The following is a 19,474-nucleotide window of genomic DNA, read 5'->3' on the forward strand; positions in this document are numbered from 1 at the left end:
TTCGAGTGTGTTAACGGAAGAAAGTGACTTTATTGTGGACAAGTTCTTTCTAACCCCTACAAAAATATGGCTACGAATAACAAGAGAAATGTGAAAATATCAAAGAAGGTGATGACATTAGCGAATAAAATTGAGTTATTAGATAACATTTCTAATGGTGAAAGTGTCTCCTCAGTGGCAAAACATTATAAAATCAATGAGTCAACGGTACGATCAATCAAAAAATCGGAAGAAAAAAATCCGCCGTAGTGTCCGTGAAAACACGCTAATTGCTTCAAAAATTTGCTCTGTAACTCGTGATGTTAAATTAGAAAAAACGGAAAAGGCTTTAAATCTGTGGATAGAAGACCGAACTCAAAATAAAATTCCATTAAGTTCACTCATCATTCGTGAATAGGCAAAACTCCTTATCAACACTTTAGCAAAACTGGTGATAGCACGGGCAGGATAAGTTTTTTTAGCTAGCAAAGGCGCTGGTTTGAAAGATTTGTTTGAAATTTATAATAAATATTACATTTAATATTAAATTGTTTCTTATTTTCATTTCGATGCCATATGCTTGCATTTCACTATGTACTGTCTATGTACATAGTCATATTATGAAGGTACATATAATACATACAGACAAAATTTTAGACTAGTTTTTCTTATATATTTCATACTTTGGAACGGAATCCCTTTATTACTATGGGAGCCATAACTCAGTATTCGCGTTTTCGGTATTCGCGACATTTCTCAGGAACGTTATACAGTAAACATATGTTATACAGTAAACCCCCGCAAATAGCGGGGGTTTACTGTATAACATATTCATTATATACAATTAATAAAATTCAATCTCACTGTGAATCCCTGGCCCTCTCATCACAAAGGGCTTATTGCAATTTTGCTGTGTAATCATACTGACAATAAATGTGATCTTCTACAACAGTAGTAATCAAAGAGGAATTTCAGAAAACACAACTTGTACCTTGTCGTGGGTGGGATATCGCAGCAAATGACCAAACTGGGTTCCATTCAGTTGGCAAAAAAAAAAAAAGAAGATACAGTTACTATGGGCTTGGGAATACTGAATAATGGAAAATTCGAAAAACACAGCCTGATCTAACAAATCCCAGTTCCTGCTGTTTCATGGCAACAGATGTATCAGAATAGGTGAAAAGAGGATGAGTCAATGGACCCATCCTGTCAAGGTGTTAACAATATTGGATAATGCTAGTGGTGAAATGATGTGGGAAGTGTTTTTGTGGCTTACAGCAGGCCTGTTGATACTAATGTGGCAACATTTGGGTGCCATGTGTACATCTCTTCATGGCTGCAGTGTATCCCTCTGAATGGGTTCTTCCAATAGGATAATGCATCATGTCACAATATCAGAAATTGTAGAGAACTGGTTCCAGTAACATGTGAGCAAATTCAGCCTAATGCAGTGGGCTCCCTCAGCACCAGACATAAATCCAATTGAGCACCTGTGGGTTGAGGTGGAATGAGCTCCTCAGAATAGAGATCTGTGACCATCCAATTTGCAACTGTAGAAAGCAATAATCAACCTGGACTGTTATCTCCATGGCAAACCTTTAAGACCTTGTTGAACCACAATGAAACCATAATGCCGTGAAGGCTAAAGGAAGGGACCTACTTGCTATTAGGCAGATGTTACTAATAAAGTAGTAACTCAGTGTATACCATATTCCCCCCCCCCCCTCTCTCTCTCTCTCTCTCTCTCTCTCTCTCTCTCTCTCTCTCTCTCTCTCTCTCTCATGATTACATGTAATTGGTCCACAAAAAACAAAGTGCCACACTATCTTGCATTTACACCAGTTTAAAGATAAGGAACAAAAGTTCTGCATGCCATCTATGGTTGATCGTTCTGCCCATTTTTCTGGATGAAAAACCAATTTCATAGTTTGACAGAATAAAGAGACCATATAATAACCCTTGCCAGAGACTTCAGGAAACTGTGAAAAAACAAATCTAATAAAATTCCTCTTATCTCAACTGAATTCACTCCTAGACTGTCTCCACATGGTGTGGATGGACAACAATTGTAACTAGTGTACAGAAGAATATCTGAAAATAATGTTCGGTCTCAAGAACAGAGCAAAGAAATATGACTTATTCTAACCATGATAAACAAATTTCTCAGTCAAATTCTAAAAATAAATATCCACCTACCTCACAGTAAAGAGTCAGTTTGTCATCAGGTAAAAGACCATTGGCTTCATCTAAAAGAAAATCCCTGCGAATAAATTTCTTGAATCCCCAGTCTTTGCCCTGTACAAACCTATATGCACGTTGACTTTCTACAAAGGAAAAAACAAAAAAAGTTCTCTTGCTGTACTCATACTGGTTAAGAATACCATTCGGTTCTAACAATGGAAAAATAAAATAAAAATAAAATTTAGGAAAATATTTCATATCAACAATTCAGATTACTAAGTAAAACTTCAATACAAGTTATCAAAAATATATTCAATTTCTCAAACGACCTTAACTTTTTTAAGAGGGATTTTAGAATAAATGAATACCACATTTCAGAACATGGATGGGCAACCTGTGATCTGTAAACTAGCCCAGACTGCACACTGAATTACATAAATGCATAAATGGTTTTACACCTTTCTCTTATCCAACAAAATTTAACTTTCTAGACTCATGCCATCTGACAGAATTGTGCTTTTTTATTATTTTTCTCTGAATTTAAAATACACTATTTTTTTCTTCACCATTTTTTACTTAAATTTTTTTTCAGGCTATCCCCCCAATCCACTTCCTCCACTTACAATTATACATGTTACCATATCATTTTATTTGAAAATCTTCTCACTTCTTCTTGGGGCTACTAAAAGAATAGGTATTATCAGCCTGATATTTGTACTTCCTTTTTTGCCCCATATATATTTTTGCTGTCTCATTTTTTTTTCTCTTTTTCATGCTATTAGATTACTCAAGGGCAAGGAAAGTACTTTTTTTTTTAATACTTTGCCCATTTTTAGCTTAACCGTCTTTATAATTCTAACCCCTCCCCTCAAGATCACTTGGAGTACCAATGCATATAACAGCAGATATGCATTCCCATAACAACTTCAGTTAATTTTTTTTAAATTCCAATTCTTTTTCATTACCTTATTATTCTCAACTATTTAGACACCCCAGATTTAATTTCATTACCATTTAATGTTCATAATATAAATTCCCTACTTATACTTACATACGAGGACCAGTATGAAAGCAATGCCTCCTAATTTTTTTGCTTTCAAATGTGGCACCATAGATCATTTTGCATATCACTGAGGGGTCACTAGACATCTCTAATTTCACCATACTGGGTGGCGCTGTGATCGGCTTCATGAGTGCAGCACACGGATAGTTCAAAATGGTGGATGTTACAGATATACATATTACAGATGTTACAGCAAAGAGTGCTGATTGAATTTCTTACCAAGGATAAAGTGAAACCTATTGAAATCCATGCGCATCTCAGAAATGTTTATGGTGACAATACTGTAGATGTGAGTACAGTCAGACATTGAGTAAAACACTAAGAGTAGGGAAAGTGACATTGTTGACAAGCCCCGAAGCCGGCGACAACAGATCGATTGACCAATCAGATCAGTGTGTGAAAACACAGAAAATGCCGAAAGCTCACATCCATAGAGCTTTACCGGACAAAAACCTTAACAAGGTGGTTCTTCTCCGTGACAACGCCCAACCCCATACCAGTCTGTGCATGATGGAGGCCATTGCAAAACTGGGGTGCACTGTTCTTCCTCATCCCTCTCATAGCCCAGATCTTGCACCTTCCTACTATCAGCTCTTCGGCTCACTGAAGGATGCACTCTGTGGAACCCATTTTGCAGACAATGACTAGTTCAAGAACAGTGTTCGCAAAGACCCCCACAGCAAGAGTAAGGACTTTTACAGGACTGGAATACAGCATCTGACTCAGAGATGACGGATGGAAGAGATGGCACTGTAAGTTATTCCAGGTTTTTCCGAATGTATAGCATAAAAATGAGCCTGAAAACATAGCTGTACAGGAACAACATGTGATAATAATCATACATACTACCACAGGAATCAGTGCACTGTAATTGAACTAGTCAAAGACCTTAAATAACACCCAATCTCTACATTTTCCTACAACTTTAATGTTTGCTGTTTGATGATTTATGGCCCACAGGCATATTGCACATTTTAAATTATTTACACCAAGTAATACATTTCTTTTCCAGGTTAGAGCTGCATGGGATGTCTGGCATCACAATTTGCCCCCACTAAAAGTAAACTATCCAATTCCACCCCAAACTTTTGTCAGACTCTCTGCCCAACTACCCGAGGAGGAAACTTATTCTAATGAACAAGAACACTCTGCCCAAAGATAAAACAATAAGCTCTGATCTGTTACTTCCAAAATTTTATATTTGGGTCTGTTCTAATCTTCTAATGTCTGTTCTAATTTTCATCTGCCAAAATGAATGTCTATGCTTCAATCGTGTTCTCCTTGAGACAGATAAAAACCACACAATTTCAACAGAATGAGCACAATAATACAGCCCTCCCATTTGAAATGTCTATACTAGCATTGGCAAATCAATTGCACATGTGCCACAAGGAGCAACACAGGAAATAAACTGCCACACAACCAACCATAAATATATAAAAAAGTTTTTTTTTTTTTGATGAATTTGTTTTATAGTATAAAACCCACATCTCATGGTGAAAACCATTAAGCATCATTGTATACTAAATTAGGCAGTAACAAAGTTCTCATTAGAAACTTTCATGTATCGTTTCACCTTAAAATATTAATAAAACCTATTTACTAATTTTAGTCAGTCCACTTCCCCCACAACACACACAAGTTGTTAAAACAAGCAGGCTTGATGCAAGAAAGCAAGCTTATGCAGCATCAGCCAAAAAAAAAAAAAAGGAAAAAACCACCCATTTCACCCCTCCATTTGTTCCAAATGCCTGTACAGCTCAGGCTTAAATTTATTTCGGCTATCAACTTCCACAACAAAAGATGGAAGTCTGTTCCACCAATCAACTACCCACTGGCTAAAGGCAAATTTCCAGACGTTTTTCTACAACTGTCTTTCCTCAATTTGAATCTGTGCCCCCCTCAGGTTCTTAATCCGAGCAAGAGGGGAAGAATTCCATCAGCATTCAGCTTGCTCAACCCATTCAAGGCCTTATACACCTCAGTCAGATCACCTCGCAGGTGCCTACTCCCCAGGCACTGTAATTTGCAGAACTTAAGCCTTTCTTCGTAAGATCACTCCTTTGTTCCCCACACCAATCTTGTTGCCCTTCTTTGTACTCGTTATAGCAACTCTACATCCTTCCTAAAATGAAGCCTCCGGACCTGTACACAGTACTTTAGGTGTGGCCTGACCATTGCCTTGTATAACGGGATAATCACCTCCCTGTCCCTGCTAGCAAAATTCCTATATATCATTGATAAAACTCCATGACCTGCCCTGGCAGCCCCTCTACACTGCTCAGCAAACTTCATATTTGGCTGCACAATTATCCTCAGGTCTTTTTCACTCTCCACTTCCCTGAGAATATAACCACACAGTTGGTACATTTCTCTTCGGTTGAAAAGTACTGCATATGGGTTTATGTTACCCGTATGCAGTACTTTGCATTTGTCAATGTTAAACTTCAGTTGCCACTTCTCAGCCCATTTGCTCAACTTATCTATATCCAGTTGGAGTAGCATACTGTCTTTACTGTCGTTAACAATCCTGTCAACCTTTGTATCATCTGCAAACTTGGACATTAAACCTGATTGATATACCTTCATCAATATCATTGATAAATATACAAAACAACAATAGGCCCAACACTGAACCCTGAGGAAATAACATTTGTCCACGAACAGCAGTGTCCATCGATTAGCACTCTCTGTAGTCTCTCACTCAACCATTCCTCACCCTTAATGCCATACCTCTCCAATTTGTACAGCAGTCTTCCATATGCAACAGTATCAAAAGCTTTCCTGATATCCAAGTATATGATATCAAAATTATTTTTGGCATTCAGTTCCTTTGTGACCACATCATAATATCCAATCAAATTGGTCAGACAAGACCTCCCTTTAACAAACCCATGCTGTGTCTTAACTATTACTGCAGTCTTGTCTAGATGATCCTGCAATGCTTCTTTAACCAGTGATTCCATTATTTTCCCCAGAACACAAGCTGAACTAACAGATCTATAGTTACCTGTGACACCTTTTGAACCCCCTTTGTGAATTGGTGATACATTTGCACACCTCCAGTCCATGAGGACCTACCCAGAGTCCAAGGAGGCTCTCATAATTATGGCTAAGGGTTTGTTTACTTCCTTTGCTGCCTCCTTTAATATAACTGGATAGATCCCGTTCACACCAGGTGCCTTTTTTATACTTAACTTCAACAATTTCTCCTCCACTTTGCTCTCAGTTATTACAAAATCACTTAAGTTCCCTGTCAGAGTTTGATAAACTTCTGGCACTCCCCTCATTGAATAACTCCTCATGTGTGAATGTAGATGCAAACTACTCATTCAGTTTATCAGCTACCTGAGCATGATCATCAATAGTCAACCCATCTATGTTAAGTGGTCCAATCTGATTCATCCCTTTCCTTCTAGAGTTTACATAAGTAAAGAACTCTTTGCTGTTTTTCTTTGCATCCTTTGCCAAAGATTTCTCGTAATCTGCTTTTGCCTGCCTAACCTCCTTTATGACTTCATTACAGACTAGTTTATACCTGCCATAGGTTCCTGTGATACTTTATATGCATCCCATACATTCTTCTTCTCCGCTACAAGCCTCATTAATTCATCTGACATCCATTTAGGCCTAAACCTTGAACAGTATTTCTTAGTTGGAATGAAAAGTCTAGTAGCCTCCAAAATTAAATCTCTGGAGGCTTTCCATTTAGAATTCAACATTGGTAACATCCCACTGTACAGAATTTAAAAATTGTCTGAGACCCCTGTAGTCACGTTTACGAAAGCAAAAGCCCTTCTCTTTAGCTTTGATGGTAGTTAAGTAATCCTTAAGTAATTCCCACATCAGTACATTGTGATCACTGTCATCGAGTGGTTCCTTTATCAGCAAATTCTTAATGCATGAATAATTGCTGCTGATAATAAGATCAAGAGTATTACTTCCTTTGGTTGCTTCTCAAACATGTTGCTGTAGAAAAGTCATCCAATAAATCCAAAAAGGTCTTGCTAGTGTGCGAGTGACCAAATCACAAGTTCCATATTATTCTACAATAACAGTATAGGCTATTATGTTCTACAATCACAGCATAGACTGGCCAATCTTCTTCATATATGTACTCATCTCCTCATGAACCAATAGGTTTTTTTCTTGTTAAAAAAGAAATTCAAATAACTGCCTCGGGTGAAGAAATCAGCTGACTTGGATGCAGAAGCACCTTATTCCAGACTCTACTCCACACACCCCTTTTGTAGCAGAGTGTGGGCATGCATTTTCATGAAACATGAGTTGTGCTGTCAGATGTCCTAGTCACCATATGCATCATGTTGGGGTTCAAGAAATTCAAAGTTTCAGCATACCATTCACATTGACTGGCATCAAATTCTTTAAAATCAAGCAACAAAATACAAGTGAATACAAATGAAACAAAGCAGACCTTGTATGAATTATCATGTTAATGTGTTCATTTAAGTATATATGAGGGGCAGCAATAAAGTTATTAGTCTGGTGCAATAAAAAAAGGACAAAGTGAAGAAGTTAAAAAATGTTTTTATTCAAAATCACCACTTGATTGAATGCACTTATTACGACATTCTAAAAGTTTCTGGAAAAAGTCAGCAAAGGCATCCAAAGAGATGATCTTCAGTTTGCCTGTTAGATTTTTCACTATGTCCTCAAAATCTTGAAATCTCTTTTATTTGATGGCAGTTTTCACCTTGGGAAAGAGGAAGAAGTCTTCTGGTGCTAGATTGGGAGAGTAGGGCAGATGGTTGATCTGTACAATAACATTTCATCAGAAATGTCTTCACAACAAGTGCAGAATGGGCAGGGCGTTGTTGTGCAATGAGAACCAGCTGCCCTTCTCTTGAAATTGCAGCCTCACCTGGGAAATGCACTACAGTAGTCTTTGAAGCATCTGTACACAGAACACGGAAATGACTCTTTTCTTCAGGTACAAATTCCTTGTGAATCACACCCTGTTTGTCAAAAAACATGTTCAGCATTGCCTTGATCCTGGACTTCTGTAAAAAAACATTTTGGGCCTCAGTGATGATTTAAGTCCACTGCATGCTCTGACACTTTTTCTTGACGGTACTAAAACACCCAACACTTCTCTAGTGACAATACAGTCGAGGAAATTAGGATTTTCTTGACAAATCTGGATGAAGTCTTTGCACAATGACACTCAATGTAGCTGCTCATCTGTGAGGCTGTGCTGCACAAATTTTTCATGGACCTTCCTTTTACTTAAATCTTTGGGTCAAATTTCACAAATCATTTCCTTATTCACATTCAACTCATCAGCCATCATTCTGAGCGTGAAACAACATCTCTTGCCACAATTTCCAAAAATTTTCCAACTCATTTCGAAAGATTGATGGACATCCACTTCTTGAGTCATTATGAACCTCCTCACATCCATCTTCGAACTGCTTACACCATTCAAACCGCTGGTACGACAATGTTTCATCATCATAAACAGTTTTTTTTACATTTCATATGTTTATGCTGCAGATGTTCCCAGTAAGCCAAATTTGACATTTGTCTGTTGCTGCATTGCAAAATCATGACATGGAACAGTAATGCTACTAATCAAACTAGCTGGTACTTGCAACTTGTCGGCCTACTGGACAATCTTGATATCATTTGTTGCAGGAAGTCTGAATTGTAACATACCAATTCCATTTATTTTCACCTCATTGAACATGATCACAACAGCACCAGTCCGGGAACTTTATTTCCATCTTGTAAACATCCACTTTTCCTGACCCTCTAAGAACTGTCATGCAATCAATGTGTTTTAATTGAAATGTAAGAGAAGACACACAAACTATATGTAACGATAATCAAATTAATCCATTTCATTATGTTTGTGTTATTTCAGTGATTCCTTGGCCATCCACATTTGATGCTTATTAAATATGATTTTTTAAAGTTAACAACACAATGTTTTTAAAGTTATTAAATTTTACTTTATCCTGTAAAACAAGAATAGCTTTTTCATCAAGACCTCTACTTATCTTTTGATCATATGGTCTTGAAATCCTAAACACTTTCCTTTAACTTTAAGAATTAAATGATTTGTTGACTGTGATATTAGCATGCAGCTTTAATAAAATGTATTTCCACAAAAAGCAATTAGTTTAAAGTTACAGTCAAGCAGCAGTAGTATCCTCTTTAGAGAACAGAAATGTATTCACTGATGGTAAAACTAAAGTTATATGCCACAAGAGATACATGTAAGAAAATACTTTACAATAAGGAATTGAATTATTACCTCGTGGTTGTAATATGTTACACTATTTTTTTTTTTCTTGACTAATCTCCTCACTATTAGTTTTAATGTTATATGCATTCTGAATATCATGTGTACGTGAGATTTAAGTAATTCTGAACAACCCTTATATATATCAGCAGGAAGCACTTCAATTCCTGCAATATTCTGTAACTAAAATTTTGACATGAAATTTTAGTTACAGTAGCATTTTGACAAAATCATGTTACATTTTAAACAAAACAGTGCAAATAATTGGTGGCAATGGTGGTTTATGAAAACCAATTTAATTAAGAGTATTCCTTATATCAGCAATTCCCAACCAGTGGTTTGCAAACCCCTGGGGGTTTGCACTAAAACTTCTTTAATGGCATCTGTTTAGATTTGCATAGGTATATTTTTGTAAACTACAAAATAGTTTAATACAGTGGATTCCAGTTATTTGGGCCACCGGTTAATTGGGGCAAATCTTAAATAAACAAAAAACCAATCGAGAAAATAGCCAGGGTTTACTTCGCTTAACTGGGGCAGGAGACTGCAGCACTGGAGATTACCCTACAATTGTCTCCGAATGAACCACGTGGTTCAGTCGAAATTCTGGAGGTCACAACCATAAAACAATAAAAGCAATTAGGAGTCACCTGTTTATTGGGCTTTTCTGTTAGTTAAATCTATCATAAATGGACAGTAAACTCTGTCTTACTGAATTTGCGATAATACCGACAACTGAAATTCTGTGGGTTATTATGGTGAAATGTGTTTACACTTCCATGAAATCTTCAATCATATAAAAAAAATTAATTTTCAGATCTTCTCTTTATTCCTATTTTTAAAACTTCATAACTCGTTACTCCGTTTTCGCATATTGTGTTACTTGCTTTGTGTGTGTTGTGTTCTTTGTTATTGATTGCTTATCTTTTTACTGTTTTAAATTTTAATCTCCATCCACAAATGTCAGTGAACAGAACTGTCAACTAGTTCGTATGTACATATTGCAGTATGTATTAATTATTCCGATTATCACGTATATTCTTCCGATTTTCACGTATCATTTAATTTTTTAATTGGTAAGGTAATAAAGGCAAAATTTGTGCTCAATATATCTTTACTTTTATAGCCTGTGGATAATATTCCTCCTATTTTCACTAATTAGAATTGCTGTTTAATAGAATTAAAATTCAATTCACAAATGTGATCACAATGACCGGCGCTTACTGCACATCGCATAGTGAACGGAACTTTACTATGTTCAGTTTGTCGTAACGTAATTCGATTGTACAGTTAACCAATTGTAAAGGGGGGTATATTGTATTTTTAACTATTTACGTGAAACTTCGGATAATTGGGGCAGCCGCTTAATTGGGCCAAAATGCACTAGTCCCGATGTGTTCCAAATAACCGGAATGGACTGCATTACTTTATGCGGTTCAATTCAAAATTTGAATTGTGGGTTTAAATTATGGGTAGAAATAACCAAAGAGAAATGTACCAACTGTGTGTTACTACACTCAGAAGTGGAAAAGACCTGGGGATAACTGTGCAGTCAAATATGAAGTTCGCTGAGCAGTGTAGATGGACTGCCAGGGCAGGTCATGGAGTCTTACCAATGTATTTATAGGAATTTTGCTAGAAGGGACAGGAAGTTGATTATCCTGTTGTACAAGGAAATGGTCAGGCCACGCTTAGAGTACTGTGTACAGGTCTGGAGGCCTCATTTTAGGAAGGATGTAGAGTTGCCAGAATGAGTATAAAGAAGGGCAACAAGATTGGTGAGGGGAACAAAGGGGTGCTCTTACGAAGAAAGGCTTAAGTTCTGCAAATTGCACCGCCTGGTGAGTAGGCACCTGCGAGGTGATCTGATTGAGGTGTATAAGGCCTTGAATGGGTTGAGCAAGCTGAATGCTGATGGGATGCTTCCTCCTGCTCAGATTAAGAACCTGAGAGGGCACAGATTCAAATTGAGGAAAGACAGTTGTAGAATAGATGTACGTAAATTTGCCTATAGCCAGCGGGTGGTTGATTGGTGGAACAGACTTCCATCTTTTGTTGTAGAAGTTGATAGCCTAAATGAATTTAAGGCTGAGCCGGACAGGCATTTGGAACGAATGGAGGAGGAGGAGTGAAATGGGAGAGGTTTTTTTTTTTTTTTTTGGCTGATGCTGCATAAGCTTGCTTTCTTGCACCGTATGTCTCTACTAATGCTAATTTATATTTATTTGTGGTTTGGGTCACTTGCCCTCACATAGTGAGCATGCACAACAGAATGTTAGTGGGAGGGATTGGGTGCAAATGTGCCGATATGCATCGTATTGTTCAGCTGTAGTAAAAGGGTTATAAAAAGTTATAACTAATAATAAACAAAGATAGAATAAAGTAAAATAAAATTAAATATAAAGTAAAGAATTTCTAATGAAAGAAATCACATCTCCCACAATTCCTTATAATTAGTTTACTATCTTACGGTATATCATGTTAAATATGTTTTCCATATTAAATTTATTTTTCATTCTCAAAGACCATTGTTATGTATAGGTACTTAATAATAATTTTATATTATTATGCAATATCACTTATGTCACAAATGTAGTACTAGAAATATTTTATAATAAAAATTCAGAACTATTATACAATTTCAGAGAATATAGGTTTAGTGATTCGCGAGTCAGAAAAGGCTGGGAATGACTGCCTGCCTATATTAAAATGTGCAATAAGTATCAATATCTTAATTTTGATGCAAATTATCTAACTTATTAATTATTCAGTAATTCTTTGAGTTATTTTCCTGCTTACCCATAGCTTTGGTTTCTTCTCTTTTGGCATTCAAAATAGAGAACTTAAACTTGGCTCTAACTTCACTTTTGTTGCAGGAGACTAGCAGAAGATAAAGTGAAAGATAGTCTTTGCTTTCTTCATCAAGTCCTTTTGGATTTACTCGCAAACACCTAACACACACAAAACAAGTTCATTATTATTAATTGGTGTAAAAGTCAAGAGAAAAGTGAAAGTAATTCAACCAGATAACATGAAGTTAGTAAAGACTGACCAAAGATTTTTCACATTTATAGATGAAAACAAATGCAAGAAGACATGATTTTAAACCATTTCTAAAACATGGATTGTGCAAAATATTTTGTGCATATATGCATGTATGTCTGCTCTATATAATTTATTAAGATTAGCTATAGTGTAAAAGCATGGTTATCCAATTTAAATCTGGACTTTGCTATTTTACATCTGGCAACTGTCATGTCATGTTCACGTTTTCAGAGCTCTTGATTTCAAGCTGACTGGGAATAATTTTGGTTAGCTTAATGAGTGAAGTTTTCATCACCCTGCCAAATATTTTGTTCCAAAGAAAATGGTGCAAGTACTTCTTAAATGAAATATTTACTTTTGTTCGAGAGTATGGTAGTATATTATTATTAGGACAGGAATAAGGGTGGTTGCACTAGAAGGATCAATTTTAGCTTCCAAAGCAGGATGACTCATTTGCTAACTGTATTTATGTCAAAAGAACTAATTTGATAGAACTTAATAGAAATTTTAGTTTTATTGAATATATTTGCAATTTAAATTTAATTTTTTTCAGAGTTAATATGGTTTCCACCATATTAACTCTGAATAAATGGTAAATAAAGCATGATTCAGGATGGTGTGTGCACATGCGGGCTGAACTAAACCTGAAACCTAGTCTACTGTTGGACAAGAGCGATTCTCTCAGAAGGCAAATGAGATACCTTAGACAGAAAACAAATCTGTACACTCAACAGTTACTGACTAAACCAGGTGATGTTTTGGACCAAATGGATGAGCTATTTATACCAGCATGTCAGGTATTGATCATGAGATACTTACTGTTTTGGTTCCAAACAGTGATTTTAGTGGACAACAATTGTTAGAGAAACTGGAAATATATTCTGTAATAAAGACAAGGATAAAAATTGATCTGAATAGTAGCATAAAAATAATAATGCTGCTAACCACAACCTATATATGGCTATCCATGTAAATTATCCACGTACTGATCATGCTGAAAAACTACAGTGAGAATAATTCAGAATGCTGCTGTTTGCCATTCTGCTCAGATGGGGTCATGTTCAACGAATTTGAAAATAAACAAAAGTGGAATCCTGTAGTTCAAACTCTGTCAACAAATGTTGGTACAGAGACTGTACAGTAGACTGACAAGTTACAAGTAACAACTAGTTTCGTTAGTAGAGTTAAATGTTCCATGTCATGATTTTGCAATGGAGCAATGAACAAATATCAAATTTTGCTTTGAATTGGGAAAATCTGCAATAGAAACATATGAAAGTTAAAAACTGTTCACGATTATGAAACGTTAAGTCTTACCAGTGTATTTCAATGGTACAAATGGTTCAAAGATGGATATGAGGATATTTGCAATCACCCAAAAAGGGGCATCCAATAATATCTCTAAATGAGAAGATTTACAAAAGTTGAGGAACTTGGCAAGAAACTGTCATTTGACCCTCATGATAATCACTGATCAGTTTGATATGAATAAGAAGACGATTTCTTAAATTCTGTATGATTTAAGGAAAGGAAGGTCCATGCAAATTTTTTGCCTCACAGATGAGCAGACACAAAGATGCCATCATGCAAAAACTTCACACAGAGTTGTCAAGGCAATCCTAATTTCCTCAACTGTATTGTCACTGGAGATGAGTGTTGGGTGTTTCAGTACAAATGAAAAACAAAATAATCAGAACATGTAGTGGACTTCAAAAATCATTGCCGAGACCCGAAATGTTCCATTTACAGAAGTCTAGGGTTAAGACTATGCTAATCATGTTTTATGACAAACAGGGCAATTCAATGCTGCATTCTACATACTGGTGTTTCAGAGACTACTGAAGTGCATTTCCTGGGTGAGGCAAATTCAAGAGAAAGGCAGCTGGTTCTCTGTGCACCACAATGCCCCCACCACCCATTATGCACTCGTTTTTTTTTTTGTTTTGTTTTTTTTTTGGAATAAATTGGAAAATAATTTATTCCAAAAATGAATTACTCTAGATGAAGCCAAATTCCTGCATAAACTATGCAACCATCCTTTATTAATTTAAATTATGTCTGTGTGTGCACGTGCGCGCGCGCGCACACACACACACACACACACGAGAATTATATCATTTTGTACCTAATTTACTACTATTATGATCAATTCCTACCATTTTAATTTGTCATTTGCACCAGCAGAAAAGGTTGAGCTTTTAAGAACTTCTCCCATTTCTTCTCTACAGAAACTGAAGTTGTTAATTGTCCACATATACGAAAACTTGATTACTTTAACCTAGAATAAAACAGAAATTTGAATTTAAAGGGCTGAGGAATGAGAAAATTTCCAATTTAGAAAAAAAGATCAAAACATTTTATGATAACAACAAAGTTGGTATCTAGATGCATGAGTAGTTGCATCCCATCTAGGGGAGTGAGTAATGAAAGATTAATGTAACTCTATAAAAAAAAAAAGTCCTTTGGTGGGTTGAGGGCATGTTTCCTTAGGCAGGAAGTCATGCATCTGAACTGCTAAAGGTGGGTGTCAATATTCACATTCATTTTATTTTTTTTAATTCTATGATTAATTTATTTTATCTTAATTGTTAAAGTAACTTAGTACCCGAGCAGTACTCGTGCTTTTTTAGTTATAGCCTTATAGCTGTATTAGTATGTGGCATAACAGTATTCTTTTCTACAAATCTTGAAAACATAACCATATTCACTATCTTTGTAAAGAAAATATCACTGATGGACCATCCCAACAATTAGGAATGGGAACCAGTGGCACTTTTCTGTCCTACTGTTATGTTACTACATAGGATTATAGCGTGCCTGACCATAAGAAATAGCAAAAGTCCATTGTACACAAACTAATTAAAACATTATACAGTCAAACCTTTTTCTAAGGAAATCATTTATATACTTCAAATTTATAGAGAATTTACAGATATAATGAATAATTTCCCTGACTTAAGAGCAGAGGCACTCAAAGTATCATCCATAGGGAAGTCTGACAAGATTTTACTTGGTTTACAAAAAAATGTTTGAATACTACCTATTCAAATTTAGACATCCTAGAAGAAAAATGAACCTATAGCTTTGCACAATATCAGTCAGCTTCAGATATAAGCATGAACTCCAGTATTCTGATGTGTGCTTCAAGATCATTTTTATACATTTAAATAATAAAATGTTATTTTAACTTCTATTTATATGCATAATTAAATACAAATTTAAAAAATATAATTTGTTATTAAGCCTATAATGCTGCAGTTCAGTTATTTTTCAAAAACACCATGCATTTTCATTAGAGCAAAACAGTACATTACACCAACCTTTCCCTTATCCAGCCCAGTATCTCAGAAAATGCCCAACATAGACTTTTGGCATGAAGATTTAGAGCTTAAAATGCATGTTAAAGGTATAAACCATTAAGGAACCACAGGAAATGGCACCAATAGCTACATTAAAACTTTTTTGGTTAACTTTATAAATTAACTCTATTCCCATTCAAAAAAAAAAAAAAAAAAAAAAAAATTAAAGGGAACTGATATATAGAGCAATTTTTTTTTTTTTTTTTACACAACAAAATTGAAAGAACTGAAAGAGCAATTTTTCACAACTATAAAAAAATTAACACCTCACACACTGTCCTTTATTATCATATACAGTCGAATTCTGGTTATCTGAATAATGGCTATCCAATATTTCAATTAATCTTTTTTTTTTTTTTTTTCTAATTTTATTCCTAATTTTATTTTTATTCAATTTCACTCAAAGAAATTGGCAATTAACATTTAACTGTAAGAAACAAAATTATCACATGAATATAATAAAATCATGATTCCAGTAATGCATTATGAATGATGAAAAGCAGAGTAAATTTCAACCATGTCACTTCTTGTTTAATACTAACCACACAGATATAGTGCATAAAAAATTCACTATGTCAAAAAAAAAAAAAAAAAAAAAGAGGCTACAAAGTTGCTATTACATAAGTTACTGCATATAAAAAAATATACAGGATTAATCTGTATGACCAAAGGAATATGACTAAATGAAGGTGCAAGTATTACAATTTCTCAGATGACAAAATACTAATTTTAATTGGACAAAAATTTTAAATAAATGAGGGATTGTGATGATACACCATGAAAATCAATCTCTAGTGGTTGGTTTTCATGGTTTATAGTTAATGTCCTTCAATTTGCAACTAGATGGGTCAAATCACAAAAAGAACTGTATGCAAACCAATTACAGTACATATTTTTTTTCTCTGAAAAATACTGAATTTTTCAGAGTAAAAAACGCTGACATCTTTCAAAAAGAAACATTGGTAGTTATTTTAAAAGATGCAAAGTAGGTACAGTGTGTGATTTTATTTTATTTATTTATTTTTTTTTTTTAATTTGAAACTTTGTGCTTGATCATATATTCCCTGTATAAGTTGGCCTCCCTTCTCAGGTAATTTTCCATTCTTTGCCACTATGACAAATCTGCACTAAGTTGCAAGTTGTGCAATATACACACACATGAGAAAATGCAATAAATGCAACTGCTGATGTCTTGTCTCCTCGAGGAAGGCTACAAGGCATTCCAGTGGACAAATGAAGAACAGTGTTTCAATAGCCCTCAAACCCAGGAATGTCTGAGTTGATCAGCTGTAGTCCCACTACACGCAACCGGTGAGCAAACAGCTGCCTAACCAGAAGTTCATTTTTACAGCTTTGCTTGTTAGGAAGGTGTTTGCTAAGTGGTTGTCACAGAATAGGGCCTACAGCTGCTCATCTCATATTCCTGGGTTGAAGGGTTATCAAAACACTGTTCTTCCTTTGCCCACTGGCTTTTGTAGCTTCCCCTACAGATATGGGGTGTTGGTGGCTGAATTTTCATATATATATATATATATATATATTATTTTATCTTTCTATTGTGGTTTATTGTGTTTATTTTCTTAATTACGGGTGTTTTCTACTCATAGGTATTATGGTTAATACATTACTGGTCTAAAGCGACAAAGCCATAAAAATAGCCATCTATAAAACAAGTTAAGGGTGCGAAACATTCCTTTTTCGACTCGACGACCTCCACCGAAACACATCAAGTAGGATGGGAAACTTTCCTGATTCGACACTACGACCTCCACTTATACACATCAAGTAAGTAAAGTTATTGTAATTTTTTAAAAAACTCACCCGTTGGGCTTTGTGTATTCTATCACAGTTGCTGTAGAAATTATGGGATATTAATTCGGTTCATAATAAATTTATAATAAATAATACCTATTTAACTAATAGCAATGGGAAAGGGACAAAAATGGGAATTTAAAAGAAACTTAGAATTCAGTATCGGACAAAATAGCAAAGCTGTGATAGATACAAACAGAAACGGGTAAGTAAGTAATGCATTACATCGAATGGACCGTCAATCCGCTCAAAGCCCCCGATGAAGTAGGGGATTGACGACCATGTGATGTAATACAAATATGTATAAAGATGTAATACAATAAATGTATAAAAATGTTTAATATTTTATCATTTTGTCATAAAGTAGTATTGCTACAGTTTTTCATCTATAATTAATATGACAATTTCTTTAGCAATACGTAACAAGTTGAAAAATAATAAATGAATAGGCCCTGGGCATTTAAGATAACCGAGTTTAGGCTAGCTTAAAGACCAGTAATGTATTAACCATAATACCTATGAGTAGAAAACACCCGTAATTAAGAAAATAAACACAATAAACCACAATAGAAAGATAAAATAATAATATGTACTCTGTTCGTACCCGGGCATTGCTAAAACAGCTACCGGGACAACAGAAAAATCTAGAAATAATTTAAAGAAAAACCACTATAAAAGTATATTAAAAGTAAAATACAACATAAATTATCATATTACTAAAGAATAATATATATATATATATATATATTTTTTTTTTTTTTTTTTTTTCTTGGATATATTTTGCCATTTTCTTTAAATTAGGTCATTTCTTTTCAAAATTCATTTCAGTTTGGGATCTTTAATGCAATAAAGGAGATATATCATCTTGCTGGATCTCTGGAGTTTTTACTTTTCTGAATATTCTCTTGTAGTCAGTTCTGTATTTTATTTAGGATAAATATGTCTGGATTGTAATGTTATGATTTTTTGGTGCAATAGCAGCATAGACTATTATGCAGCATCTGTGTGGAAGGAGACTTACTATCCTCCTCTTTTTCAACCACTTAATTCTCTTTATAGAAGAGCAGACTTTATCTTAAAATGTCATTAAATTTTCATATTTCACCCCTCCATTCAGTTGGTGGCTGCTAGAATATTATATATTTATTCTTGTGTTTTTTGTAGCAATGATTTCTAGGATTATGATACAGTAACCTCCTATTACAGCACTTTCAAAGGGACTAGCACTGAACAAAACCATAAGCAGGGCCATCCTTTTTTTTTTTTTTTTTTTTTGGGAGAAACTGTCCAAATATTTTGATAAGTAACATTGATTTTTCAGGTTTTTTTTTTTTTTTTTTGGGTGTATGAAGCAATGTTTAAGAAACACTGCAAAAAAAAAAAAAAAATATATATATATATATATTAAATATGAAAAGTAGCCGGAGGGGGACCTCGCCCCTATAGTTCTCTTTAGTTGAAAACTTTCACACTATTATGCTTACTTTTTTGGTACTTTCAACCTTCTGTGTGTGATTATAAAGAATGAAAATTTTTAAAAAGATTATTAAATTAAATAAACAATATCTTGGGTATAATGAAATGATAAATGAACTATTAACAGCATTATTATAATCATTACATTGATTCCACTGACACATTGATTACTCTTCCTGCAAGGAAAGCAGACAAACGATGTTGGAGTTGAGGGGGCTGGCAGCGAAGAGAGAATTCGAATGCAACAATAAATAGCTAGACAAAGCATTGCAAATAGCGGCCTTTCTACTTTCA

At 34.9% G+C, this 19,474-nt stretch overlaps 1 protein-coding gene across 8 annotated transcripts in view; it reads right to left on the reverse strand.

Moving 5' to 3' along the window:
* rdx (BTB/POZ and MATH domain-containing protein rdx) overlaps positions 1-19,474 on the reverse strand; it is a 236,549-nt gene that overhangs the window by 65,657 nt on the left and 151,418 nt on the right. For all 8 annotated transcript variants that reach the window (XM_090381571.1, XM_090381572.1, XM_090381570.1 and 5 more), the window contains exons 3-5: positions 14,690-14,811; positions 12,288-12,439; positions 2,176-2,303 (exon numbers count right to left, since the gene is read on the reverse strand). In XM_090381571.1, coding sequence (XP_090237697.1) covers positions 2,176-2,303; positions 12,288-12,439; positions 14,690-14,811 — 402 coding nt within the window. The remainder of the gene's footprint in view (positions 1-2,175; positions 2,304-12,287; positions 12,440-14,689; positions 14,812-19,474) is intronic.

The sequence above is a fragment of the Mastigoproctus giganteus genome, chromosome 9, assembly GCF_048544385.1.
Source record: "Mastigoproctus giganteus isolate SK-2022 chromosome 9, ASM4854438v1, whole genome shotgun sequence".
Classification (NCBI taxonomy): Eukaryota; Metazoa; Arthropoda; class Arachnida; order Uropygi; family Thelyphonidae; genus Mastigoproctus; species Mastigoproctus giganteus.